Below are 17,843 nucleotides of genomic sequence, written 5' to 3'. Positions count from 1 at the left end.
CTAGTAAGCTTCTCATAGTGTAATTCTGTTCATCATGTTGCTTAAAAGGTAAACAGAGCAGCAACCAAGGATAGGGGCACATAATCTTTGGATACAGAGATTAACTTTTTTTAAGTTCATACTTTATTGCACTCTAGTGAATTTTCTCAAGTGGAATGAACAAATCCATAACAAATAATGTGTTTATTCGTTCCAAATATTTGGAAAATATTTGCTGAACCTTTACAAATTATTTTTGGGATTTTTTTTGGGGGGGGCATTTCTGGCAATGCTCAGGGGTTATTCCCTACTCTGCACTCAGAATTACTCCTAGCAGGCTTGGGGAACCATATGGAATATCAGGGATTGAACTTAATTCCACTGTATGAAAGAAAAACACCCTATTTGCTATTATTCTGGCCATAGCAGTCAATTTTTAAGTATTTAGGAACATTTTTTCCCAACAGCCTCACACAATGAAACATCCTAAAATTTGGCACAAAGTCTATAACAATTTTATGTGATGAAATTTGAGATTTCAAGACTACCACCTGGTGTTTAGGTAATCAAGAATCACAATGATAGTAATTACTGTTCTAATCACTATAGTAAAGCAGTGTTAAATTTTACTATAGTAATTATAGAAGATAAATTCTTTTGCTATTTAGTTCAGGCTTCACCTTTTCTTCTTGCTATGCTTTGGGAGGTGAGACAAGCTCTGCCAGCTCCCTATTTAGAACTCTGTTTTGAGCCCCACGAGTGTCAACACACCCAAAGTTTCATTCAGTCTCTAAAATTATCTGATAACCAGAGACTTAAATGGTTCTCAGGTGTTTGAATTTCTAGTCCACAAATGAATATTTGAAAAGTAACTGCTGCATCCAGTCTACAAGAAGTTTGGAATGTACTGAGTCTCCTAATCCATTGTGGACATGAGACAATAGTTTTGATTCTAAATCAGATTTGGTCTATTGCCTCTTTTTCAGAAAAATTATGTGGCACTCTCTTAAACATCTACTTTATTTGGGGCTGGAGCCATAAGAGAAAAGAAAGTGTCCCCCAATTATACCTGAGGCCTGCTTCCCACCATTTTACAACCCTCTTGTATTTTGGTCAGAATTCAAAGCTTTCTCACCTAGATTCCTTCCCTCCTTCCTTCTCTGCTTCCTTCCTTTCTTCTTTCCTTCTTTTTGTCCTTCCCCCTCTATCCTCCCTTCCTTTCCACCTTCTCCCCCTCCCTCCTTCCTTCTTTCCCTCCTAACTTCCTTCTTCCCCTTCTTCCTTTCTTTCTTTCCTCATTCTTTTTTTCCTTTCTTCTTCCACTCCTTCCTTACTTTTTTTCCTTCCTTCTTTCCCTACTTCCTTCTTTTCCTCCTACTTCCCTTTCTTCCCTAATTTCTTCTAGACTTCCTTCTTCCCTTCCCTTTCTCCTTTCATCTTCATTTCTTCCTTCTTTCCATCTTTCTTTCTTCTCTCTTTTCCTCTTTTCTACCTCCTTTCTCCCCCTTTCTTCCTTCCTTTGTTCCTTTTCTTCTTCTCCATTCCTTCCTTATTTCCTTCTGTTCCTCCTTCTCCCCTCCCCCCTTCCCTATCTTCCCCATTCCCTCCACAGGGTATTGCTTAGGGATTACTCCTTGCCAGGCTCAGTGAGATTATAGGAGTGCCAGAATTGAACTGGTGAGCCAGATATTATTGCCCAGAGTATTTTAAATTTTAATGCATCAATGATTTTTTTCAAAACAACCTTTAGAATTTGTCACACCATTAATTTTTTGTTCACTTGTGAATGGTAGAAGCCAATGAGAGGGCAATATTTTATTTTATGCTCACTAACACAAATATGGATTATTTTTTTGGTTTGGGGTCACATCTTGTCATTCTCAGGGCTTACTCTTGGCTGTCCATTCAGGAATATTTCTAACAGCTCAGAGAACCATTTGTGTGGTGTTGATCAAATCCATTTCACCCACAGGCAAGGCAAGTGCCTTACCTGCCATACCATCTCTCCAGCCCTGATAAACTATGAATTCTAAAGTACTGCTTTCATTTCAGGTAATTTTGAACAGGAATATGATGATGTTACCATCAAGATGATTTTTGCTATTGTGCAAATAATTGGATTTTCCAATTCCATCTGTAATCCTATTGTCTATGCATTTATGAATGAAAATTTCAAGAAAAATTTTTTATCTGCAGTTTGTTACTGCCTGATGAGAGAAAACTTCTCTCCAGCTAGAAGGCATGGAAATTCAGGTATAACTCTGATGCAAAAGAGAGCAGCATTTTCCAGGAGAGAAAATCATGTAGAAGAGACCAAAGGAGAAGCATTCAGTGATGGCACTATTGAAGTCAAATTGTGTGAACAGTCAGTGGAGAAAAAGCATCCCAAGAGACATCTTAGCCTGTTTAATTCTGAACATTCTGAAAATTCTGCTTTAAGCAGTGGGCATTAGTAATTATACCAGCTTCATTATTCATGTCTTAACATGGAAAGAAATTATTTTGCACAAAGATCAAGCTGTTGTTTTTTCAAGTCTTAGTATGGTGAAAAGAAGGAACCTTATACCATTTCTCCACAAAGATGATGACAAATCTATACAAAAACACATTTTGAAAAAAAAAGCGAATGCACAATTTTTGCAGATAATTAAAATGAATTTTAAAATCATGTGCAGAAATAAATGCTCTTGACTATAACTTTCTTCTGCTTGCAGTTAATGTAATGTGGTTTTCTGTTTATTGCCAAACTCGATGAGGAAAAAAATTGTTTTAAAAAAATTATACCTTTTTTTCTGGCCCACAATGAAAAGTTGAACCCTGTCAGATAAGCTTTAGTTTCCTGTTGAAGTTCAGTTATTTAAGTCTCCTGTAAATGAAGTTATCCTAATAGTCACAAGGTTGAAGAAGATGGGAATGACACGAAAATGCAACTGAGATGCAGGTGTCTGGCCTAAACTGCTCGCTACCATTAGCTACCATTGCTGTGACTACAAGCAACTCGCTGAAACTCTGCCTGTCTCCCCAGTTCCTGTGACAGTGGGGATGAACTTTCTTTCCTCCATGAAGTGCCAACCAGAAAAGGATGAGACTAGAAAAGCAAGCACTGCTCATTTCTTTCTCTCAGGCATCCTCAACATATGAAACATGATTTTAGCTCTTCATGTCTCACAGCTCCCTTTTTTGGTTTCCATTTCCTATCAGAAACTTACCATACTTTAGTTCAATTTTCTCCTTTTACTGGTTTTCTAACTGATTTCTAGTATCAAATTTTTTTCCTGGGGGGTCAGAGTGGAACCTACAATGGGTAAGGTATTTGCCTTGAGTAGGATCCACCCAGGATTGATCTTCACTATCCCAGAGCCTAACCAAGAGTAATTCCTGAGTACAGAATCAAGAGTAAGCTCTGAGTACTCTCTGAGTATTGCAAGGTGTTGCAACCCCCCAAATTAAATGTATCTGGGACCTCAATTATAATTTGACCTATATAACCTTTTAAATCATTGATGTATTCAGACTCTTTATTTCCTTTAGTGCAATGAAAGGATTTTTTTTTTAATGTGAAAGGCTTTTAAGAAGTAGAATAGCTAGAGAAAAACACTTTTGGAATCATAGACTTTTATGGTATCCATTAGGAAAAAAGGGATTCCTCTTATCTATTTCTATATCTATATCTATAGATATATATTATTCCTTACCTTAAAGTTCCCTTTAAACTTATTCTCTCTCTTTTCAGTCTTCTCATCTTAACCCCAAACATCACTCTCATTGACCCCCATCCTAGTGTCTTCTCACTTCTTGTCAACAGCTGAGATCTATAAAGTCCAGCCATAGCCCCATGGCCCAAGTGTGGGTCTGCCACTGATTTTCCAGCATTGATGTTTTTAGCCAGGCTACTGAAAGGAAGAGAATTTTCAAGAATTTTCAGGGTATTTCACTTGTAAAATACTTTAAGGTTGGGATCCATAGAGAATTCAGACCATTTGTATCTCTGAAGAGAGAAACATTTTATTATGTAAATGTGCTAATATAACCATGGACTAAAAATCAAAAATGAAAAACAGTGCTTGTAATTGCAAAATAAATAAATAAATAAATAAATTATCTTCACACAGAAAAATGAGTCAAGGCAAGAACATTGTAGTTGTGTTGAAATTTTGGGTTACTTATGTTCTCTAACCCACTGTCCTGGCTAGTTATTCTGTAGCAAATCAGTGATAAAAATTTCATCATTAAATCATTGGAAAATATTCAGTGTCACTGGTTTTGATTATACTTACTTAATTATCAAAGATTTATGGACTCTTCTTAAAATAGAGGTTTAAGACTTTAAATATGATTGAAGAGAAAAACAGATCCATAAACACTCTGACCACCAAAAATTAGAGTTTAAAAAAATTTCTAAACCTGGAACTTCTTGATTGAAAGAATTTAGATGTGAAATGTTTTTAAATATTTACCACAAAATGTGCAGACAGACCATAAAAGTTTTCCTTTTTCTTCTTTTACTCCCTTTTCCTTAATGTTGTTGAGAAAACAAAATCGTTACAACCTAATTTTTTTTATCCTTTAAACTATTGTCCTTTTGCTCTATAATTAAGGTTTTAGAAGAGAATTTGTGGTCTCACCTATTGGAAAAATTACTACTAAGGTCATAAAAAATATCTCTGAGTGCAGCCTGGCCCCTGACTCCTAAGAATAATACAAAAGTAGCTGCCAAAGAGGATGCATCTTGGCACCCTGGGACCTCTGGGAAGACCTAATTCTCTCTTTTCCCTAATGTCTGTGCTCCCTGGATCTCCTAACTCCATTGCCTCACACTCAGATATAATTTTCTTTGTTTCTCTGCCCTAGGCTTCTAATTCTGTTTTGCCTCATTTTTCCTTCTTGGATGCTTAAAGTGAGAACTGAAAAGGTATCTGGATTCCCAGAGGCAGTGAGGGGAATAAGGGATATCGAATAATTTATCACCCATTTGCTAGTATCAGTGTGAATTGTGTATGAAGCTAGTGAGAGCTAAGTGGGAGAGACATGCTTAGAACACTGAGCCCTTGGTTTAATGATTAAGCACCAAGAGTTCTGTGTCTGCTCCCTTGACCAAAGAACACTTTACCTTCTCTTAAGTAGTTTTGTACAGGTGCAGTTTGAGTTACCCAGTGGTGCTCTAGAGATCATTCCTGATTCTAATGTCAGGAATCACTCTTGGAGGGCTCAGAGGTCCATCAGTGATGCCAGAGATTGAACCCAGGTTGGCTGAGTACAAAGCAAGAAGGCAAGCCCTCTTCACTTTGCATTGATTTGGCCCTTGAAGGCACACTTTTTTTTTCTTAAAAAAGAGGTTGTATTTCTTCTTTTTTTAAATTATATTTTGATATCTTTATTTAAACACCTTGATTACAAATATGATTGTAGTTGGGTTTCAGTCATGTAAAAAACATCTTCCTTCACCGGTGCAACATTCCCACAACCAATGTCCCAAATCTCCCCCATCCCCACCCCCCCACCTGTACTCTAGACAGGCTCATATTTTAAGGGGCTTTCCCAGTGGTCTTTGGGGTGCAGGACATTCCTAATGATTATTCACATTCAGTGGTGCTGGGGAAAACCATAGTGATGGGTGCTGTGAGGTAGTGGAGATTGAGTTCAAAGGATGGCTTCCATAGAAACTATTTCCCCAGAACAAAGATGAACTTGGCTTTCATTATTCTATTTCAAAACAATTTTAAAAAGAACTTTGTTTCAGGACTTACACTAACTCATGCAAAAAAATAAATTCTTCCTCTTTTTTTTTTTTTTTTTGCTTTTTGGGTCATACCCGGTGACACTCAGGGGTTACTTCTGGCAACGTGTTCAGAAATTGCTCCTGGCTTGGGGTACCATATGGGACATGGGGGAATTGTGCCGCAGTCCGTCCTAGGTTAGCACATGCATGGCAGATGTCCTATCGCTTGTGCCACCACTTCAGCTCCAAAATCTTCCCTTTAACCTGTAGTAGCAAACAGGACATTGTTAAAGACAAGAAATACATTATTAAAAGATAGTTTTTACTATATTTAAGACGGTTTGAAATAAGGTGTTGCTTAGCCATAGAAATATTAACTTGAGAGAGAAATAGAGAGATGAAAAATGTAGAGTGACACTGGGAGAGGAAGATCCCTAAATTTAACATTATAGCTACAGGCTCTATTTTCAAGGAACATTTATTGCTTGTACAGTTAGCAGATGAAATCATGCCAACAACATGTAAAGGGCCAATTAGAAAAATTCCTCGTTATACTCAATCTGACCTCTTAGAACCCCCCTTTGACTCTGTAAAATTCCTTTATCACATAATCACAGTTATTTCTATAGTTTCCCAAAGAAACCTTAACATGATTTTCTGTTTTATTGCGCTCAAATTCAAGGTGAGGCCATTTAATTCCATTATCTGTAAAACTATAAATAAGGCATGGAAAAATTTTTCAGCTACAAGTGGACAGTGAAGAAAGCAGCTACTTTTCAAATGTAGTAAATATAAATTTTATAAGATGAACATGAGTTCTTTAAAAATGTTCAAAAACAGACCTACCTGTTAGAGTGTAGATAAGAAATATGCTAGCTCAGTGATTCCTCAAATACATTTCAAGCCTCCACTATATGTCAAACCTAGACACCTTTCTTTCAACACCAAGAAAATCCTTTCAACACTAAACCAGAATAATCTGAATAGGGTTCTCTGGTAAATGAAAGAATGGGAAAGAACATTAGAAAAATAGGGTATTAGAAAAATAGAAGTAAAACCTTTAAGGCAAAAAAAATTACAACCTTATTAAGAATTAAGTATTAAAAAGTTACATATTTCCTGGCTTAGCTTTCAAGCCATCTTTCTCCTGATCATCGAAAGCTTTCTTTTCTAGAATGAGATTATGATGAAGCTATAAAAGGGGGAGAAATGGGGTCCCAGCAATAGCATAGTAGATAGAGCATTTGTCTTGCATGTGGCCAACCCAAGTTCGGTCCCCAGCAACCCAAATGGTCCCTGAGCCTGCCAGGAGTAACCCCTGAGTGCTGCTATGACCCAGAAATCAAAAAAGGGGAAGGACCCAGAAAGGAACAGATAAAATGATATCAAGATGTTCCTACATAAATCATTAGAATTAAAAGAATAAAGTTAATGAACTTAGATTTCATGTTCCTTGACTGGACACCACTCTATTGACAAAATGTCTAATTAGCTTCTGAAAAGATAGATAGAAAAAATAAAAATATTTAATGAACTGGAAAAGGCAATTTGTTTTAAAGAAAAGGGTATCTGAGAAACCTACGATTATATCTCTTCTCTGCAGGAAATTGGTTTTTCAAATATAACAGTTGTCAAAACTCCACCATCTGAGCAGGATCAAAAGTAATTAAGAAATCATTTCTTGTTTAGGATGGCAAACTAAAAACATATTTTCCTCTCCTTGGAGATCTGGCCAGGATGATAATAAAGGAGCAACCAGAATGATGGGCCCACCATAAGGAAGAAAAGGGAAAAGGAGTCACATTAAAAATGGGGAACAGGGGGCTGTAGTGGTAGCACAATGGTAGGGAGTTTGCCTTGCACATGGTTGACCCAGGGCGAATGTGGGTTCAATCCCCTGCATTCCATATGGTTCCTGAGCCAGGAGCGATTTCTGAGCACAGAGCCCTGAGTAACCCCTGAGCACCTCCAGGTGTGGCCCAATCTCCCCCACCCCCGCCCAAATGGGGAAGAGTTTTCAATACATTTCTTTTTCTTTTTCCCCTTGTAGAGAGACCTCCCAAACACTGTTTAGTAAGGTCCAGGGATCACTTCGAGATTTTTTGGTCAATATGAGGGTATTGATGTGGTGCTTTGAGGGTCTGATAGTGCCCAAGGACAGCAAAGCCATATTGGTCTCATCCTGGGGATGCTCAAAGGAACCTGTACTGCCAAGAACTTAACTCAGATTGGCTGCATACAAAGCCTTTCCACAGCCTCTGTACAGCTCGCTGGTCCTGCAACACATTTCTTGAAAGTAAAAATTAAAGTGTTGATTATGAAGATTATAATCATGAAACAAAGCAAAAGGCAAAGATTAGAATCCATCTTCAGTGGGCTGAGAATGGGTTGTGATGGTTAATTATAGGCCCTGGGGTTCCATCCTAGTACAACCAAAGTAGAATACAGTAGGAGATGGGACTTTTGATCTTTTTAGCAGAAGCCTACAAATTTTGGATTATTTCACTGCTCTGTGCATTAGAGAGTGAGAGAGAAGGTTGAAATGGAAAGAAGTAATTGATAACCCATTTACAGAAGAGCTATCTTGGATTCACACAGACATTCAAGATTTTATTTTTCTACCATAAAGCAAATCTTTTTGCATGGTAGCAAAAGGTAGCAGAAGGAATCCATGCATTAAAAATAGACTGCAGAAATGGAAATGAAATACTTTACTACCCCCCCATTTCCTAACTACTTAATAGAAAACCTTTATAAAATGTTTTTGCAAAGTACTTACTAAAGTATGTTTCATGAAAAAATGCTTGAGGAGGTTTTATAAATCAGAGTGCTAGCTGGAGACAGATGTCAACTTCAAATGGAGTAAATTAAGGTGAAATTGGTAAGGGGACCAGTTAAAAGGAGTGATCAGACTGCAAGAGAAAGAACTGATAAAGGTTTGGTGCAGTGGCTGCTATTAATCATAGCAGGGCACCCCTCCATCTCTGAGGAAGAAAGGGAGACAAGAAGATATGGGAGAAAGGGGAGAAGAGAGGATAAAAGAGAGGAGAGAAAGAGGCAGAGAGAAAAAAGAGGGAAGGATAGCAAAAGAGAAAGTGTGTGTGTGTGTGTGTGTGTGTGTGTGTGTGTGTGTGTGTGTGTGTGTGTGTGTGTGCATGCTGAGAAAGAGATGGGAATTGGGGCTAGAGAGATAGTACAGCAGGTAGGACCTTTGCTTTGCATACTGCACCACATAAGGTTCTTAAGTAAACCCTGAATACAGTATGTAGTAGCCCCTGCCCCCAAACAAACAAGAGATGGAAGTCAGGACTTTGTGGAAAGGCACAAAGCCATTCTGGACTATCCTTTACAGTCATGGAGTGTGCTTTGGCCACATATTTAACCCATCACCTTATGCCTACTGTAAGGAATGTCAAATTGGGAACATTCAAAGAGGCCAAACAGGGATTTTTATCACAGAAGCTGGAGAAGCTATGGTCAGCAAAGCAGTCAAGAAAGCAGAATAAGCTTGTTGTGTGTGTGTGTGTGTGTGTGTGTGTGTGTGTGTGTGTGTGTGTTTGGAGGTGGGTTGTTTTTTTTTGTTGTTGTTGTTTTGTTTTGGGGCTACACCCGGTGACGCTCAGAAGTTACTCCTGGCTATGTGCTCAGGAATCGCTCCTGGCTTGGGGGAACCATATGGGGCACTGGGGATCGAACCCAGGTCCGTCCTGGGTCATCCACATGCAAGGCAAGAGCCCTACTGTTGCACTACCACTCTGGTCCCAGAATAAGCTTGTTTTAATGATGAAACTGAATTGTGGTTCCAAATGAATAATCAGGGTTGGGGGAAGCAATTCTGGGACCTGGACAGTGTGTTTGTGTCTAGGGCAGCACCTGTCTTTCGGAACAATGGTGGAAAGCCTACTTCTGTGCACAGGTTAGGAGGGGAATCTAAATGGGTTCCTTATGTCAGGAGCCTTTGCTTATATGTTTGCTCTGCTCAGATTCTTCATTCCCCAAATGCAAATGAGTCCCTGAACAGAGCAGAGTAAGTGATTCTGGAGGGGCAAAGAATATCTAGTGCTGTGTGTTTGCTAAACATGTCAATCAAGATTTTATGGTGAAAGAGTGATGTCAGGGCAGAAGAATTTCTGCTGCAAGTTCACTTCCTTCAGTACTTCTACATCTGTAATGTTTTATCCATGAAAACATGCAAGTGTGGCTGTTTATAATTCTGACATCTCTATGAGCTGGTTTCTTTCTCTTTCAAAATTGCTCTTTGCCTTAGACATTTTCTACTATGCATTTTGATTTGACTTTTTTATTTTCCCTTTTGGCTTGTTTGGATGCTGAGATTGTTTTCATGCTGAGATTGTTAAATCTTGTATTTAAAAAAATTGTATTATTGCTTCAAGCATTTTCTTCTCTCTAATTATTCTTTTCTTCCAGATTGGTAGCCCTTAGATTTGCTCAACTTGCCTCCATTTCATTCAAATTTTTAGTGGTGAATTTTGGTCTTTTTCATTTTTGATGACAAGGAAATTCCTAAAAAAGTGCTCTTGAGACCCAGAGGTCCATTTTGACAATTCTCAGCTAACTGGGCAGCAGTTTCATGCTAGAGCTCTGGTCTTGGGGTGCTGGAGATTACCTAGGGCCATCCCAACAGTGATAAAAGTCCCTCAAGGCTACACTGTGATGCTGACAGCTTCCAGGCTATATTTGGTGATACTGGGGTGAAACATGAGGTGCTGAGAATCAACCAGAATCAGCCATGTGTGTCTTAGTCTCTTTGCGTCTCTCAGTGGTAAAGGATGCTTTTCATCCTTTTAAGTTCCTCCCGTGTCTTCGGAAAGAATTGCTTTTCTTTAAACAGTTTTAATTAAAGCAATAACAAAGTTATTCATATTTGGGTTTTGGACATGCTATGTTCGAGCACCGATCCCACCACCAGTGTCTTCTTCCCTTCACCAGAGCTGCAATGTTCCCTCCCCCACCCCCATCCCCAGCCTGACACCTGGCACATTGTAAGTTTTGGTTGTTGAAGTTTGATCTCTTGTTTACAGTATATTGACTCTGATTTGGATATTTTGCTGCACCACTCCTTTACATACTGATGTAATCCTTTGACAATCTATCTCTTTTCCTGAAATAATTTCTTAACCTATTTAGGGGAGGTTGGGAAGTAACATCGTATAGCTCTCAGAGTTTACTCCTGGTTCTATACTCAGGATCACTCCTAAAGGTTTCACAGGACCATTTGGGGTGCCAGAAATGAAACCCTGGTCAGCTGCCTGCAAGGAAAATGTTCTACCTCTGTCTTATCACTCTGGCCATTTCATCTAATATTCTTGATCAAAAATGTGTTTCCTTTGCCTTTTGGATTCCAATTTTTTAAATATTTCTACTTCAAATTTTATGATTTTCTATACTGAGTGCTTATTTTCTTTTCATATCACTAAAATTACTAGCATTTCTTGAAGAATATTAAGCACATTTTAAGTTTTTCATCTCTTCCCCGCATTTGTTTTGCACAGCTATTTTCACCCTTCACTCTCTCTCACCTTCTTTTAATAGCAGCTGTGCTCTTCAGATCACTCATTTTCCTGCAGGCCCAGATTCCTCTGAAAGAATTAGAGATCATGATTAGTCATATCCAGGGAGTTTAGACAGGAAATCCAGGGCTTGTGCCCTGTCAGTGATTTTCCAGAGTGGGGCTGTCTCTCAGGAGAAGAGTTGTCACTGTTCTGGCTTAGATAAAAATCATTCTGGTTTGCCATCTACCCCAAAATAACCTTGGTCACCTTAGAATTCTGAACACTGAATAATCTGTTATTCAATCTTTCATTATAGGCCTATTTAATTTTTTATTTCTCTTGAAATTGGTTTCCGTGGTTTTTAGTATTAAAGATATGGATTATTTCCATCTAAATGATTTAAGTTTTACATAATTTTCTATTTCTGAAAGTTTATAGTAGTATCTATATACTATACATGGTATACTCCATGATATACATGATATACTTTACCATGACCTGGCATCAGCCAAGAGATTAATTTTCTCTGTTTTTCTATCTGTCATTATACTTGGCATTATATGTCCATTTAATACGGTAAATAAAGGATGAGAGGAGGCTTTCCTATTCCTGGCGCTGCCTCTATAGAGCAGCTGGGCCAAGAATACATTTATTTATTTTTTTTTTTTGTGGAAGCTGCAGCATCAGACCCCACATAAGTAATGTGCATCCACCAGCCATGTACTCCACTTCTTTGTCACAGAATTGAATTACATTAATCTCAAGTCCAAATCCAATGTCTGGCAGAAGAGGAGGCTCCTCAGTAATCTGGGGGTGATTCCCAATATTTGTGGGCATCCCAGAGGATTAGGTTCTAGGCAGCCTTCTCAGAACTTCACCTCAGTAAGTGGATGAGGCCAGACTGGAATCTGTTTCCTCTCCTGAAGTCTGAAAGATGAGGAATCAAAAAATCACCCTTATTTACTGGCAGCTTCACAGCCCAGATCACTTAGGATCCACACACACACACACACACACACACACACACACACACACACACACACACACACACACACAGATTGTTTTATTATTTGGAATTTATTCTCTCCCTTCTTTCATTTTCATATTTCCCTTTTATTATTTTAATATGGAGAAATATTCACTATCAATAATTAAAAATTTGTCGATGTTCTTAAGTTTGACTTCTTAGTGTCAAGCTCTTGTCATTCCTCCCACCCAACCTCACCACACACACATTGCTCTGTAGATGGTGCTATTGCTTCACAGAGGCAGATCAGCTGCCTCATTGCCTAGAAAGGGGTCTCTGGTTCTTTTGAATGACCTGGAACTCTGGCACAAGGTTAAGTATGAGTTGCATCTTTTTCAGTTTGGTATGTGGCTAGATGTTGACAAGTTGCCTTAACTAAGACCTACAGGTGAACAGCCTTAGAGCTCCCAGTCTACAGGCTGATTTGTTAGAGGGAGGTCTTCTGATTTGACAACTGTTGGGGTGCTCCTTGGTGGCCCAGAACAGGCATGAGTTTGCTCAATATTGAACACCAAATGCTCAGAAACTGCACTGAGTCTATGGAAAGATGAACAAGGAGAACTGGAAGAGAAAGATACTTCATTATTATGCAAATCTCACAACTGCTTCTTCACCTGTCTAGATGCCCCTTTTCATCATAGTAATTTAAGAAGGATTGTATCTTCCCAACTCTTGCCTTAGGGAATTAGCCATTCCCTTTAGACTTTATTTTTGGAGGTTCATGAAAGCAGAAAAATAGAACTTGAACCTAAACCTGAAATAATGATAAGTTCTGAGAATCTCCCTGCTTGGAAAGCCAGATAAAGTCATAGAAAAGCCCACTGGCTACTTGACTATCTTACAAGTCTTGAAATCTTACAGCAAATATGAAAATAGATGGGAAAACAATTGTTCTCAGAAAACCCTGTTTGTTTAGGAATCCCTGAGTTCCCTGCTTATGAATGTAGCCAAGCCACCCTGTCTACAGTCATACTTATTTCTTAACCCAACCAACTAGGACTCTAAGTCAGCTCTCTTAAGGGAAAGCCATTGTTTGCCCAACACTGTGACAGGACATGTGCTTCTAAGAAAGTAGGGCATTTCACCTGGACACATTTTCAGCAGTTAAAGAAGTATTTTAGTAGGGGCCTCTTCGGTGATGCTCAGGGTCTCAGGATCAATCTCAGTGCTGATGTCTGGTTAGTGGTGCAGGTTTGATGATAGTTCATGGCCCAGACCAGTGATACTCAGCACAGCAATGTTTACCATGCCTGGTAGAACTCTAAGGGTCATGTAGTGCCAGGAGCCAAACTCAGGACTTAGTACCACATGCTAGCCTATATATGATTCACCCCTTTTACTATCTCCCAACCCTAGGTAGATACTTTTCTGTTTGTGCTAAAAATAAAAAAGATGCAGGGGCTGGAGCTGTAGCACAGTGGTAGGGCACTTGCCTTGCACGCTGCTGATCCAGAATGGACCTCGGTTTAATCCCCAGCATCCAGTAAGGTCCCCCAAGCCAGGAACGATTTCTGAGCACATGGCCAGGAGTAATCCCTGACCGTCCTCGTGTGTGACACCCCCCCAAAAAAAAGACACAATAGTGTAGCTCGGAAGAGAGGTTTTCATATCTTAAAACAAAATCTAAAACCTCAAAATAAAGTCAGAAATGAAAGATGAATGAAGAATGAGAAGTAGAGAATTGGATTTTAATAGAAATTCCTATACTATCTCCCGAGAGTACCTCAATCAAAATTGCTTTTTAGAGGGTTCTTTTGCATATCTTAAGTTCATACATATTTTCTGATGGTACATAGAAGACATAGGATATACTTTCGTGAAAAATAATAACCTGTGTGCTGGCCCTTTTCTTTTTGAGCTGATCTCTCTGGCTATGTTGCATACTGACTAGTCTTCAACTATAAACTTTGATTGCAAAACGTTGCCTGTGAATTAAGAAGGTGGTGGAAACTAATGCCCATCAGGGTTTCATTCAATTGAATGTATGAGCCTTGTGGGCTCATACAGATGACATGATAAAGGAAATCAAGATACAATAAAGTAGATGCTAAAATAGATAGTAAAATAACTCAAAAATTCCAAACTAAAAGTTCTCTGTTTTCTTTTCTTTTTTTAATTGAATATTTTAATTGGCTATTAATTTGAACAAAAATATTTTACATTGTTAAGTGAAAAAGTTCTTTTTTCTTTAGTTTTTTGTTTCCTTGTATTAAGAAAAAATCAGTATTTTTTATAAAATCATTATTTTTATTTTATTTTCATAAAATCAGTTAAACTAACTAGAGCCTGGGTACTAAACTCCCCTCTCCTCTGTTGGTACTAGCTCAGTGGAATTCTCTTGTGTAACACCCTCCATGTAACACCCCTTTAATTGGTTTAGGAGAAGGTATCTTTGTTTGTAACATACACAGAATGGGCTGAGAGGATAGCATTTGCTATCAGGTTTTGTCTGGGGTCCCTTTCCAGTGGGTTGGACCTAGGAGGGGCTGAAGGGGTAATGCTTTTAATCAAATAAAAAGTAATTTTTTGTTCTTTGTAAGTAAGAGCTGTAGATAGATGTTCCAACAGAACATTATCCCTACTATCATGTAAAATAATATATCCTTGATTTGAATGTTAAATTATTTTCACTCAACAACCAAGATATGAACAAGAATTTGATCCATAATGTTTTAAATTACTAGATTCAGATTTTTAAAATCTTAGTGGGACAACATCCAGAATGTTCTGGGACTACTCCCAATTCAGTGCTAAATATTGTCTGTCTTAGTGTGTGTGGAGCATCATGTAGTGATAGGAAGCAAATCTAGTTTCCTACAAATCATGTGCTCAGCTTATTGAAGCAGCTAGCCAGTCCACTAAATTGGCTTTTTATCATTTGATTTCATGTCCATTAGCTTTATTATTGTTTTCATATTCTTATTCTTATTCTTATTCTTATTCTTATTTGGTTTGGGAACCACATCTGGTGGTGCTCAGGGCACTAGAATCACTCCTGACAAGCTTAGAGGACCATATGGATGCTGGGAATTGTCAGAGCCTAAGGCACAACCCCAAGAGAAAAGTGGTTTAACACATACAAGACAAGTGTCCTATCTCCGGTACTGTTTCCCTGACCCCTAAGTATATAAATTCTATATTGTATGGTCTACTTTTACTGAAGTCATAAAATGATTTCTTCATTTCAGATTCTCTATTTTTAATGTCTATAATTTTCTTATAAACTTTGATTTCTGTTGTAACTCTTTTGTACAAACATCCCCTTTCTTTTATAGTAGATAATTAAGTCTTATCTGCTTACTACTGCTGTGACTCTCCCACTTTGTACCTAATTACCTTATCTCATGACTCTTTCAATTTGCTTTTCCCAATTTCTCATAGTGCTGGAGAATGAACCAGGAACTCACATATGCGACACATGCTCTACTGGCCCTCATGTTCTATTCCTGGCCCTCATGTTTCTTTGTGTGTGTGTGTGTGTGTGTGTGACTGAGGAAGTCATTTATTTATTTTTATGATACAAATATGATATAAGAAAAATTATAATGTTGATTAAATATGATCATTTATTCTAAAAAATAAAATATTTTATTACATACAGAATTACAATTTTAGCAATTACAAAAATATATATTTATGAAGTAAGTATAGGGAAATGTGGTGAAATTTTTTAATATATAAATCTTTAAGCACCATGATTACAAGCAACTTCGTAGTTGGGTTTCAGTCATAAACAGAATACCCCCCTTCACCAGTACAACATTCCCACCACCAATGCCCCCCCTCTTCCCTAACCCCAGCCTGTATTCACGACAGGCATTCTACTTCTCTCATTCTTTAACATTGTCATGTTAGCTGTAGTAATTATTATATAGAGTAGTTATTTCCCTAACAGCATTCACCACTCTTTGTGGTGAGCTTCAGATAGTGAGCCAGTCCTTCTGGTCCTTCATGTTTCTTTTTGGATGTACCACTTCATTTGCTACTTTTGTAGTAAGTTGATTTTTCTTCTGTGTCCTATACCATTGATCTCTTTTGAGGTCTGTGAATCCACCACATATTGCTTTTTGTAAAAGGGTCACACTTCAAGAATAGTGGTCTGAGAAATTAAATGTTCCTATTATAGCCACTGTATGGAAATATTAAATGATGAATTCTAAGAATTGCTCTTTTACCTAAGTATCTCACAACAGATGAGTGGGTAAAGGAGCTATGGTATATATAGTCAGTGGAATACAACTCAATTGTTTAAAAAGGTGAGATCTTGTCTTCTGGAACAACTCAGAACAACCATGAAACAATTTTGCTAAGAAATACAAGTCAGAAGGTGAAAGACAAAAAACACATGGTCCTACTCATATTTTCCTATTTGAAATATGAATAAACAAAACAAGTAAACTAACAAGAAACAAAAACAAAATAAACCCCTAGACTAAGACAAAAAGGAGAAGGAGGGCTACGTAGAAAGGGGATCATTCTGATAATAGGAACAGTTCTGGAAATATGATGGTGAGAATGGTTGAGTACAAAAACATATTGAGGTATGATGCTGACTCCAAAACTTATATCCTATTATAAACTAATTATAAATCAATAAACATTTTATTTAGTTAGCAGGGATGTCACTCAAGTGGTAAAACATATGCCTTGATTGTTTGACAAGGTCTCGGCACTATGTACCCTCCTGACCCACCCCAGCAATGCAGGTTGTGGCCCTGTATTCCATGCCCCACCTTCCTCCACACAAACACATAATTTATAAAATGAATTGTTCTTGCTTGAGAGGTTCTTCAAAATGCTATCTGAATCATATTACTCTGCATAAAAATAAACTTATTTTATTCATGCCTACATGTCTTTCAGTGAGATTATTATTACTAGTGTCAAAAATAGTATTTTACTCTTTTCAAAAAGAGTAAGAAAATTTTCTAGAGTGTTCAAAATATTTTAAAGTTTTTTTTAAATGGTTCTTTGCAGAGAATCTATTTTCTTCTCTGATTTATCAATTTTATTTCCAGTTACAACGGGCTTCTATTATTTAATTACTTCATAGCCATATGTAGCTACACAAATATTACAGACTAGTAGTATTGACTAATAAAATATATTGCATTATTTATCATGAAATGCATTTTTGTTCTCTGAGAACAAAGTGAATTGCATGTATTTTATACTTATATGACCTTAAACAGTTCCTGAGACTCATTTTATTCTAGAGTAAAAGAGGAGATATAGTTAATATTTTTAAGAGACCAAATTCCTAGTCTCACATTTGTAAATATGCTCATTTTCTTTGATTTCCATCTTATTCCAGGGAGACTTTACATATTTGGAATCATTCTGAAAGTATTAGGCTTTCACTGTACTGACTGACACTTATTTACTTCTCTGGGGATCACTCAGATCTAAAAGTATTCTTTCAAACTTGCAGGAGAAGAAAGTTCCAGTTTAAATTGACAAGTATAATCATTTTGCATACCTGGAATAATGTTAACATTTTTTTATCTTGTTAGTAACTTGTTACCAAAAAAAAAAAAAAGAGGTAAAAGGTGCCATGTGTGGTATCATTATGTTCAAAAGGACAAATCAAGTTTCAGCCTTTACA

General features: G+C 37.6%; 1 protein-coding gene across 1 annotated transcript in view; it reads left to right on the top strand.

Annotated features, from left to right (window-relative positions):
- QRFPR (pyroglutamylated RFamide peptide receptor) overlaps positions 1-2,546 on the top strand; it is a 42,382-nt gene extending 39,836 nt beyond the window's left edge. The window contains exon 6 of the mRNA XM_049786930.1: positions 2,032-2,546. Coding sequence (XP_049642887.1) covers positions 2,032-2,432 — 401 coding nt within the window. The 3' untranslated portion in view covers positions 2,433-2,546. The remainder of the gene's footprint in view (positions 1-2,031) is intronic.
- The last annotated feature ends 15,297 nt before the right edge of the window (positions 2,547-17,843 follow it).

Source organism: Suncus etruscus, chromosome 14 (assembly GCF_024139225.1).
Source record: "Suncus etruscus isolate mSunEtr1 chromosome 14, mSunEtr1.pri.cur, whole genome shotgun sequence".
NCBI lineage: Eukaryota > Metazoa > Chordata > Mammalia > Eulipotyphla > Soricidae > Suncus > Suncus etruscus.
This window is presented reverse-complemented; position numbering and strand designations above follow the sequence as displayed.